The 12,139-nt window shown below is 42.5% G+C and overlaps 1 protein-coding gene across 3 annotated transcripts in view; it reads left to right on the top strand.

Annotated features, from left to right (window-relative positions):
* The first annotated feature begins 5,506 nt into the window (after positions 1–5,506).
* SAMD13 (sterile alpha motif domain containing 13) overlaps positions 5,507–12,139 on the top strand; it is a 29,047-nt gene continuing 22,414 nt past the window's right edge. The window contains exon 1 of one of the 3 annotated variants that reach the window (XM_088673866.1): positions 5,507–5,657. In XM_088673866.1, coding sequence (XP_088529992.1) covers positions 5,648–5,657 — 10 coding nt within the window. In that variant the 5' untranslated portion in view covers positions 5,507–5,647. Of the gene's footprint in view, positions 5,658–6,484; positions 6,611–12,139 lie in introns of those variants that run through there. The other 2 variants (XM_088673867.1, XM_060276786.2) reach the window with 2 other exon arrangements.

Genomic DNA, 12,139 nt, shown 5'->3' with positions numbered 1-12,139 from the left:
AAGTAGACATGTTTAGGACTGCATTCTTCGTTTCTCCCTAAGTGGAAGATACAGCTAGCATGGCGGGTAGGCCCCTCCTCTGAGGATGGGAAAGCAGTTTGCTGATATTATTTTGCAGAGGGCGAAGGGCCCTTTCTTGTCAGCCCCAGATGACATCTTGTCTTTATTGCAGACAGGTGGACACCAGCGGAGCTCTTGTAGGCAAGAGAGAGAGCAAATACCTTCCTTAAGAGGGAGAGTGGAGAAGAAGCATTTCTCCCTCATCCTCTCAATCGCTTCTCCCTGGCGCTAGGGGACAGCGAACCTCACATCACCATATTGCAGAGCATGTGGCCACCCAGCCATTCCAGAAATGTGTTGATACAAAGGGTGCAATAAGCATTCTTCCTTTAGAAAGGGAGTAGAAGCAGGTGCACCAGATACTACAAAGGGGGACAGTCTTCACCTTGGATTTTGCCAGGTGGGTTAAACTACCTTTGATCACAAGCTGAATCATTGTCACCCATGTTTTTGCCATGCAGAAAGTAGGAGACTTCCTGCCACAAGGCAGAAGCAGGTTTTCCTCCTGTAGCTATTCCTATGGATCAGCATAGCTCCAGGAGGGAGCTGTTGAGTTAACTTCCCTCTCCTGCTCCACTACGGCCATTGAAAGCCAGACAATATTGCCCCTCAGGCCATTGTAGCTTGCAAGCTCCAAGGTACACATCATTTCAACATTTCTCCAATGAAATAGGGATGTCGTAAGGAAAAGTGGGACATCCCAAGATCAAATCGGAAACCGGGATGGCTTCTGTAAATCTGGGACTCTCCCTGGAAAATAGGGGCACTTGGAGGGTTTGAACTTGGGGGTGGCTATAACCACTTTCTAAGGAATAGGTCCCATTGAACACAGAGGTATTTACATCTAAGTACAGTTCAAAAGCACGTCAAAGTGCAAGTAGATTAATAGGTACCACTCCAGCAGGAAGGTAAACGGTGTTTCCGTGTGCTGCTCTGGTTCACCAGAAGCGGCTTTGTCATGCTGGCCACATAACCTGGAAGCTGTACACCGGCTCCCTTAGCCAATAACGCGAGATGAGCGTCGCAACCCCAGAGTCGGTACGACTGGACCTAATGGTCAGGGGTCCCTTTACCTTTACCGTAAGTATGCACAAGACTGGAGTGTGACAGAGTGCTTCAATTTTAAGTGCATCTACTTAGAAGTATCAGTGGGTTCACGATCCTGGCCTTGCCCCTCAATCCTCTGCAAACTTGCTTGCTAGGAACTTTCACTGAGGTCACTAGGGCTTACTCCCTTGTAAAACTGAATAGAACTGCAGCCGTAACCCCTGAATCCAAGCCAAAATATTTATTGTTCCACTAACTTTTTTTCCACATTCAGAATGGAATTCTGTTTGGTTTTTGCTTTATCCTTGAATCTTGCCCTTAAGCTTCTCTGCCGTTAAACTCTTACCTTTATCTGCCATGCTGTTGTTCTACATTACTTGTAATTATGATCTGAACATCTGATGCATGGAAGGAACCCAGGCTTGTAGTTCCACCTTGTGGCTGTTGCACAGCATTGAGCGAAAACACCAAGGATGCTTCTGTCTTGCTCTTGTGCTTTGATCCGAAGCTGTTTTTCAGAAGCACTTGACGCTGATTGTTATATTAAAACTACACACTGCAATGAAAGTCCTTCTAATGTGCTGACTGAGGAGGTAGGGGAGGTTTTTCCGCAATTATATGAACGGTTACTCGAGCACGTTCCCTGACTTCCAGGTCAGTTTGTCAGGTACAATAGCCTGGAAGTGGATGGAAGAAAGAGAGGAAGCTTATGTTTCTGCCAGGCACACGGAACTTCTCTGCATAGCGCATCTCTTTGTCGTAAAAAGATTCTACTGAAGCTTTTCCATAAAACACTACAATAAAAAAAACCTAATCCAACATGAGGTGGTGGTGGTGGTGGTGGAGGTGTTATTTTTGTATGTGTGCTTCCTTTTTTCTGTTCGTTTTTTCTTTTTCAAATGTGATTATTTTGTATTTGGAGGAGATTCTATTTGTTCCACTTGTTTTCTTTTGATTTCTGTTCGATTTTTGTTTATGTCAGAAAATATGTTTTGAGTTGTTTGATTAGTAATTTTTAATTTCAATAAAGTTTCTTTAATAGTAAAAAAAAAGATTTAAAAAACCCTAATCCAAATGAAAACAATAACAAAGGAAAGGGGGAAAAGAAAATGCAAAGTCCTCTCTCAAAGGTAGATCTTAAACCCTTGTCTCACACAGAAAGGGATGGAGCCTTCCAGCTCTCACCTGGGAGTTTCCCTTTCTTCTCCCAGCCTCCTACCTTGGAAGCTTTTCCCTTCCCTGCTTCTCCCACAGGGTCCTTCACCAGCCATCATCACCTTCATGTTTTTATTAATCCCAATAGTGACCCAGAGTAAAGGAGACACTCACACATAAGCAAAGAAAGAAGATAAAAATAATAAGAGAATTAAAGAAGATGGAAAAAGAGCGAGAGAAATAAAAGGGACTTCTGATTCTCCAACTATCAGTTACACTTTAAAAAAATTATTCAAAGTATTCACTCCAACTTTTCCTCCTCCTGCTAAGCAATATTTCCCCAAACTTCAGACCCAAACGTCTCCAAATTCATTCATTTTCCCTTCCACACAAAAAGTCCAAAAGGGGTTCTCCAATTATAATTATCAATAAATGTCTAAAATAATCTTCCTCCAGTCCAACATAACTTTACCTCCAACTTCAACGACCATTCCTCCATGTTGAAGAATATTAAATCCTTTCATCTTTGTTCAAACAAGAGTCTCTCTACTGCAGTCATACATTATAAAACAATATTCTGTAGTAATTTGCTTATTATATATTCCTTCATTCACAACCCAGTTCCATATCTTCCGGTTCCATTTCCTCTTGGTTGTGATTTCCCATTTCTTTAGATTCTGCCTAGGGTTAAGGAGTGGATAACAACTACCTACTATCATTAGGAATATAAAAGACATAGGATCGTCACCAATACTTTTGCTTAGGGTGGAGTTTTCAAAGGGTAAAGAGCTTGCATAGAAAACCATTGGTTGCTTCTCCCAACAGTATACTATTAGCACTTTCTAATCATGGACTGCAACAGGGCTGGGGGGACGTTTCTGGCATGGCAGTCCAAATCTAACATTGAAATGATGTTTCCCACTCCCTTGTCAAAGTTGGGGGTGGGGGTACTGTGGGGGTATGGCAAGTGGAGATTGAACTTTCCAATCATCAGCTGATGAGCAGAGAGTTCAGTCCTGTTCTCTGTAGGGGCCTGAGAAGGATTTAAACCACACACTCATCAGCTGAAAAGCGGGAGTTAAACAGTGTTGCTTTGGATACATGCACAAGGCTCCCTGCAAAATCAAAACCCATCAGAGTGACACCAGCTGATTGACAGGTAGTTGTGGTTTGGGGGGGGGGAATGGACACAGAAAGAACAACTGGAGGTTTCTCATTTGTTACATGAACACAGTGCTATTAGTAGGTACTATGCCCTGGGTCTGAATGTGATTGGCCATCTATTTGGGTTTTGGAAAGAATCTTTACTGAAATCAGTAGCGCCTGGGGTTCCATAGCAGCCTTTTCTCACTTCCGTGAGACATTTGGAACTAATCTGCAGAGACTCTGGCTGAATACCAATGACCAATTTTATCACTGGGGAAGTGTTAGGAAGCATTACTGTTCGATAATACTCCTGTTTTTGCCACGACACGTTAGAATCTGTGGCAGGGAGAAGGAAATATTGCCATGACTGCAATAATGAAGACCACCAAGGAACCACAGGATAGAAAACCTTGACATGGGACAAGGTTTCTTGCCTGTACTCACACTTTGTTTGAAATGCCAACAGCTTTCTGATTATGACACTCATTCTGATCTAGACTGCACAGGTGTATGGATAGGTGCATAAGTGTATCTTTTTAAAAAACTGTTTTTATTAAAGATTTTCTTGGGTTACAAATGTACATACAGTACACTGTCTCTGTTTTCAGATAATAAAGTTCTTTCAACAGGTCAGTTATATTCAACGTGAGACATTACTGTTGTAGATACTGTAGACAGTATAAGGTTGAGGGAGAAGGGAGGTGGGGAGAGAGATATCTGTGGGCATTGTAGTCTTTCCTTTGGGCAAAGAAAACCTCTGTGATACAGTTGATAGTAGGGTGTCTAGTGCCCATTGGAACTGGTAGGGCAGAAAGCAGGGAGGCCAACAGTAAGTGGCGCCACAACCAATGATGGGCTAATTCTAGTTTTGCCTCTCCCATAGGAGCCAACGCCTAGGGGCCAAGGGGTCTTCTCCCCCCCCAATAAAATATTTCAGGGGTTCCCCAAAGTTGATAGGCATTGCCATTCAAATGGTGTGTGTGTGTGCACTGCATCGTGATTGATTACACGTGATTGATTAACCTAGGCTAGGGTTGCCGTATTTCAAAAAGTAAAAATCAGGACACCCCAAAATTGTTGAGCTTTTTTTCCCTACATGATTTTTTTACTGACTTGCCTAAGATCCAGGACAAAGCACCGCATTTCAGAAATTCCCTCCAGATGTCCATTTTGCCTTCGAAATCCCAGTAATGTCTGGAAAAATCTGGATGTATGGCAGCCCTACCCTTAGGCCCTTCCTTGATGAGTTCTACAAAGGCAACACTTAAGCTATGTACAGTTTTGTGGAAGTTTGGCTAGTGCACCTTTAGGCACCACACAAAAACATTCTTCTTTAGCTAGGCCTTTGGCTGATTGACAGCTAATGCCCTTTTAAAATGTGGTGGGGGGATTATTGGGTGGTTCTTGTTTTTATTTTTGTTGGATATTTACATCTGGTTAAAAAAACACAAAAGGTGTTCTTGTGGCTCAAAAAAAATCATTTCAAACTAAGAGGAAATATGTGACTTCTCTGATGGGTGGTGGACATAATAAAGGTTTGTAAGATTATTAACGGTGGAGACAAATGAGTTTTTCTTTCTCTGATAATACGAGAGACCCAGCTCACCCAGTTAAATCGATTGGCCCAAGGCAAATCAATTTAATCAAGGCATATAAAATACAGTACAGGTTTTACTAACACACCTTTTCAAAATGGCCAAATTAGGCAATGAAGTTAGTGGTTTTTACGTCAGGGTAGCCCAACAGACCCTCTTAATAAAAGATCGTAGTGGGGGCTGCACCCAGTGGGCAAGATCTGTAATTTCTACTTTTTGGCTCCCAGACAGGAACAGACAGGAAGCAATTAATTATTATTATTATTATTATTATTATTATTATTATTATTATTATTATTTATTATTATTTATACACCACCCATCTGGCTGGGCCTCCCGGGCCACTCTGGGCGGCTTCCAACAAGTAACAAAATACATTAAAATATCACAGATTAAAAACTTCCCTGTGTTTTCTAATTGGCTGGCGATTGTTGCGGGACAATGCTAGGCGAGACAGAAGAACCATCGGGCATCTCCTTCGATTCTTATGACCCCTCTTGGCCACTTTAGGAAGAGCAGCTCTGATTTTGGGGCAGAAGGACAGCGGCCTACCTGGTTTGAGAGAGGCAGGTGGCTGATTGTAATTCCGGGCGACGAGATTCCTTATGTCTTGAGCTGCTTTAAGCTGAAGCTTCGTGTAATCCATGGAGCCAGGTAAGGAGCAGGCTTGTGCTGGCCTTAGGAGGTAGATGGGCGAGGAGAAAACGCCTTCTCCAAATTGGGTTTGGTTTGTCACCACTTCTCCCGGGTTTCCCTGGGATTTGCCTTCCATGGGGACCTTAGGGGTAAAGTACGAGTAATGCATAACCACAGGCATTTTTCTTTCTTTCTTTTGCTTTCCAAAAAAGCAATGGTTCCTTAACTTCATTGCTTTCAAGTGTTTAATTAGAGCTCCACTTTATTTCTCACTCCTCCTCCAATGAGCTTTGAGCCCTCCCCTGCCGAGCAGCAAAAGCAAAGCCTCTTCTGAAGACCTTTACAATGTTTTGTCCTGCAATTAAGTAGGTTATTAAAATTATGTTTTCAGACGTCCTAATAAGCAGGCTAGCAATGTTAAGAGTAGGAAAAGTTGTTTCAGGATAAATACTTTTTAAGTTCCTTGCGCAAGCCCAAACTTGCTTTCATTCAACGCCCCCACCCTACCCATTTCACTTTTTCCACCCACCCGCCCTTATTTCAGGGTTTAGCGCATTTATCAATGCATGGTATGTATATGTTGGATCACAAGCAACGGGTTTGCAGGGTTTTTTTTTTCTTTTCTTTTTAACGTCCTCGCTCTCAGCACGTTTATTTGGAAGCCGCTCCCACTGCTTTCATTTGAGCTTACTCCCGAGGAAGCGTGCTCAGCAGCGCCAATCGCCCTCGAAGGGCTCCCTCTCCTTATATAGCTCAAGAACCTTCGCAGCCGGTCTATAAATACGATTCATTCCCCCAAAGCGGCAGGTTTCTGGAGTTCTGAACTACGGTTCCCAGCATGCCTCCTTCCATGACAGCTTCTTTCTGATTGGCTGCCCCGTGTTCTAGTTGGAACTCTGCATGTGGCTGCCGCTGTGCTGGGAGGAAGGCAGCCTTTTGCTGGCTATGTATGCATGTATAAATGAAAAAAGGTAAGTGAGCTCTGCTGTGTGCTCCGTTTGCAATGGGGTGTTGTTGTTGTTGTTTGGCCCATTCCTTTTAATTATTGCCTCCCCCTCTACCCCCAGTTCTTTGTTCCTGACCCAGTTAATGGTGAGCGCTTCCCAAAAAGCAGCAGCTTTTCAAAAAGGCATGTTTGATGTTGGAATGTGTGTTTAGGAAGATTTAGCCAATCGAAAACTGGAAAAGCAAGACTTGGGGATGCACTGAGGATGATTCCGAAGGGATAAAGAAAATATGTTCAGGGAGGATTACTACACACTCGAGAGCTGTGAAAACACAAGTACTGTAGTGATTTCTACCCCCTCCCGTTTTATGGAAACACCAGCTATTTCTGTTCCTTCTTGAGAAGCTTTGATGTAGTAGAGCAGAAAAGTGGAGGAGCCCTGATGTGAGATTATACCGTGAATATATATATATATATATCAGGCAACTGATCCCCTCCAAAATCATTGCAGAGAGAAAGAAAGAAATGTTAGCATTTGGTTTATTCCAAATCCCTTTTGAATTCTAGTTGCATTGCTGCATTATTTTTAAAGTTTGTTTTGCATGGTGTGTGGAAAGCTTCCTTTTCTTCCTCTCATCATAACATGGTGTTGGCACTTTGAAGGATGTTAAAAGCTTTGTAGCTTCTTGGTTAAAAGCTGTTTAGGGATTTAGGATTACACATTAGACGGATGACTTCTTAGCAGGCTTATCTATCTGTGTGGGGTTGTTTTTTTTAAAAAGAATAAAATAAAAACATTGTTTTGCTTGAATTCACTTCCAATTCTCACAACATTTCTGAGGATAGACTACAGACAGAAAGCTTTTTTGGCACTAAAAGTTATGACACACCTTCAAAAGCATCATGCCCAAACTTTACTTCCTTCCCACTCAGCTGTGTTTTTCAAAAGTATAAATTAAACAGCCTATGTTCAGGTGCACAATATAAAACAAGGAAATTGACACTAAATTCTCCCTGTGCCTGCTACGTACATTCATATTGCTGCTTTTAAGCAGTTGTTGTTGTTGTTGCTTTAAAGGTAGAACACCCAGGCAGTCAGGGAACTTACTGGAAGGAAATTCATGGAGGGTAACTGAGCAGCTTCAGAATGGAAAGAATGAGGGGGTGTGAGTAAAAAAAGATGAGTTCTCTCTATATCCAAAACAAACACATTAGATGCACCTAATATGGCAAACCTCTGAGATCCTGTTTTAAAAAACTGAACTCTTTGTGGCAGTTGAGAATGAGGATTGTGTTCAGCTTGCTTGAAGTTACGACTACTTTGGAACGCAGGTCATGGCGTTTCAGTGTTCTTTCTATACTAAAAAGTTTATTTAAAAAAAATACTTTTTAGGAAGTGTCCTGTGAATTCCAGGAAAGTATAGTTAGGTTAAGAGCTTGAAGCCAATAGTTGTGTCCACTGACCATTAGCTTCCTGTAGGTATCTTCTGTTGCTCTTAAGTAGATATGTGTTTCTTTAGATACGGTACCTGTTTAGAAGGTTTGTAGCCCACCGTTTGTTTAAATGAACCTCAAGGCGACTTACAACATATTGTAATAACATGCACATGTGTGCGTGCACCCACACCCACACACCAACCAAACCTGGGACTACAGAGCTGAAAGCCTTTGACCAGGACACCAAGGTTTCACTTCCTGTCTCCCAGGAAGAATGCCATGGCAAGGGGAAAACCATCCTATCCAGTGCTTTTCCCCAAGAAAAATAGGTGCTGGTACTCACCATGAAGTTGTTACTGTAAGTGCCACACCTTTTAACAACAACAAAAGAGGTGCCGGTACTGCGTGCCCTAGAGTACCTCCATGGGGTAGCATTGACCCTATCCCCATCCACCAGCTAGAGAAGGAGCAGTTTCACACAGTTTGCTCCCCACTCAGTGATGTAGGGTGAAAAGTTTTCCAGTGCTTAATTATTATATTTGCAGAAAATGTTGTGTTTCAGAAATAAGAATGGGTGCCAATTGCAAATACAGTATCAGGCAAACTTGGCAGTTCCGAGATTTTTAAGATACCGTAAGTGTGCTAAATTAGATAGTTCTCTGGGGCATCACAGTTCCCTCTCTCCCCGTCACTCTGGCCAGCAAGACTCTGGACTGCAGGGAAGCACAAACTGGCCCCATCCATTGACCCAGGGGACTTAAGGCTGCTGGGCTGTCTGGTTTTTAGGTGTATGCATGGGATCACACCCAAAGATGAGAGCCAGAATAGTGTAGTAGTGGTTAGAATCTCAGACCAGGACTTGGGAGAACTAAGGTTCAAATCCCTACTCAGTCACAAACTCTAGGTGACCTTAGGCATGTCACCATCTGTCAATCCTAACATAACAGTCAGGGTTGTTGTGAAGATGTTTGTGTGAAGGTGTTTGTGTGGAGAACCATGTGTGCCATCTTGGAACTCCTCAGAGGAAAGCTGTGATATATTGCCAGTTCCCTTATGGATATAAAACCTGTTAGTATCTTGCCTAACCATCTCACCCCACATGTGTCCGCTTGACTGCGTCAATTGACGGAATTGGCGCTGCTTACAGGTGCTGCATAAGGGATGTGGGTGGCGCTGTGGTCTAAACCACAGAGCCTAGGGCTGCTGATCAGAAGGTTGGCGGTTCGAATCCCCGTGGCGGGGTGAGCTCCCGTTGTTCGGTCCCAGCTCCTGCCCACCTAGCAGTTCGAAAACACATCAAGTGCAAGTAGATAAATAGGTACCACTCCGACGGGGAGGTAAATGGCGTTTCCATGTGCTGCTCTGGTTCACCAGAAGCAGCTTAGTCATGCTGGCCACATGACCCAGAAGCTGTCTGCAAACAAATGCCGGCTCCCTTGGCCTATAGAGTGAGATGAGCACGCAACCCCAGATTTATCCGTGACTGGACCTAATGGTCAGGAGTACCTTTACCTTTACAGGTGCTGCATAATACCCATTCCACATTTGTGAGAACTTGGGTCATTTTAGTTTGGTAGCACTTACACTTTGGAACTCCCTGCCTATTGAGATCAAGCAGGTGCGTTCACTGTACTCTTTTTGCCGCCTCCTTAAACACTCATATTTAGACAAGCCTGCCCAGGTGCTGAGGAAGCCGAGGTAATTTTAATCTGTTTTAATATTTTCACTTTTGTATGTTTTAATAGACTGTTGTAATTTTGATTTTCTTGTTTTATCATTTCATAAACTGCCTTGAAGGGTTTCCCCCCCCCTCTTTCAAGTGGTGTATACATTTTATGGAATAAAAATAAATCTGTGCTTCAAGATGCTGGCAAAATGAATTTCTCAGACAGAAGGAGACTTGGGGTTTTCTCACATTTCATCAGTATATGCATACCCATAGAAGTCTGTGTTCCTTGTCTCCCATTTTCTAAATCCATAGTACTTTCCATTCCCCTGCCTTTTGAACCCTCTTTTCCATATTACTCTGTTAAAAAGAAACCTGAAAAACCCAGTGCTTGCTTCTCTAAATTTAACATAGTACAGCCAGAATTGACCCTGGGATTGCTCTCAAGAACAAATCACAACTGTTGCTACATGGGAGCAAGGGGGAATGTGGTGTGTGTTTGTATGTGCCTGTGTGTGTGTGTCAGGAGGTGAGCAGTTTGGGCAAATGCAGAGTTACTTACCTGCTTATTTATAAAGTTGAGAGATTTCTCAGGATGGCTCCTGCTAATCATCAAAACAAATAACAAGAAGCAGACTCTGAAAAATACATTGATAACCAGCAGGAAAGCAGTTTAAAAAAGAAAAAGACCCCCAGAAAACTCCAAGCAGCATCAAATTTACTAAGGCAAAAGGCTTGGGCAAATTAAAAACCAGTTTTAACCCTGCACCTTCAACCAGTGTTAAATTTGGTGCAAGGTGGGGAGCTCTGTGCAGAACATACCAGAGTTTGGGTGTTACCATGGCAAAGATCCGGTTACCTCTAATGGTGTGATTACCTGTAAGAAGGACCTCTGAGCAATGACCTTAGCAAATCGACAGTCCCTTGTAGGAGCAGACAGCACTTTCAAAGCTTTGGAATCGCCACCGAGAAGCCTCTGCTTTCCAATTCACACACCCGCCTTAACAGGCTGCGCTCCAATAAAGTCACAAGTGGCATTTAAACAGGTGTCGGTCGTGCTAAGCCATGTTTCGAACTAGCTAAAAATGTCACCTTTCCCTAGGCTTGTTGTTCTTTGGTCGTTTAGTCCGACTCTTCGTGACCCCATGGACCAGAGCACGCCAGGCTACAGCTACATAAATTTGCAAAACTATACAGAAGGGCTGGCCAGGATTCTTGCTAATTTTGGGCCCTATGTCCAGTAATGTGTTTGAGCAAACAGAGAGCTGGGTAGAATCTCATATGGAGTCTCGTGCATCATCCTGTAAATACAAACATATCCTGACCAGGTGTGGTGAGTTGGGTGGGTGGCAAATAGCATCTCATAAATACCCAAAGCACTGTCTGACCGGGTTGTTTAGGCATGCTTATGTTACAGAGTGTGACCTGGGTCTGTCAGTAGTGACTTGCTTCCCTGACACCTCACTACTTCTTAGCTCGGGGCTCATTCTTAACATGCAATTTTGGTGTAATGAATGAATAAGAGAAAAGAAACATTTGATGTTAAACCATGTGCAGAATGTGTATACAGTCATGGCTAACGGCTCATAGGGATGCCTAGGCATGACTGAATTTCAAATCTTTTGACAGGGAGGCAAATCTGTACCGAGGGACAATTACCCTGTACCTCTATATAAACTAACAATTCATAATTGCCTTTTTTATTATTTTGCACCTGGCCATGGCTGCATGGATGGGAGTACTAATGGAATTCTGCACTACCTTCATGAGGGAAAAGTAATCATTTGGTTTTATTTCATGCCCACGACAGCAAACATTTGGTTATATCCTTAAATGAGAGAGCTATCCAAATAAGCTGGTTTGGGATTAGACGTCTCTCCTGAGTTGCATAAACATATGCAAATCTTAAATACCTGGGGCTTTATGCCTACTTTGAAAATACAGATGTAGAGAACCATGAAAAATGGTATCTTGAGTTTTCACACTTCTATGAAAACCTTTTATTCTGTTCACAAGGGTAGTAGTAGTAATAATAATAATAATAATTTTTGTTTTGGTCACAGCAAATATTTTAAAATGTTGTTTTCAAGATAAATCTGTCCCCACCTATCTTTCCAAAGAGACTTAAAGGCAATCAAGAAACAGAACAAAAGGAAACATATAATCCTTAAGAAAAAGCCAACATACACTCACATTAATAAGTTAACAATATCCCTAACTAATAGTTCTGCCTTTGTCTACCTATAAAATCAGCGACTCAAACTCGCAGGTTTGAATTTCTCTCTCTCTCTCTCTCTCTCTGCTTTTTCAGTCAGGTTAACGATGGATTGCATTACTTGACCTCCCCACTTTCCAGGGAAAAGTTTCCTGTTTTTTTACATCACAGGAGTGGAGTAGCTATTTCTTCTTTCCTCTTGCCTTTTTGCTGACTTTCCAGCTAGAAAGGCTAGA

The sequence above is a fragment of the Zootoca vivipara genome, chromosome 7, assembly GCF_965207765.1.
Source record: "Zootoca vivipara chromosome 7, rZooViv2.hap1.1, whole genome shotgun sequence".
NCBI lineage: Eukaryota > Metazoa > Chordata > Lepidosauria > Squamata > Lacertidae > Zootoca > Zootoca vivipara.
The sequence above is the reverse complement of the archived record's forward strand: the minus strand, read 5'-3'. Positions and strand labels throughout refer to the sequence as shown.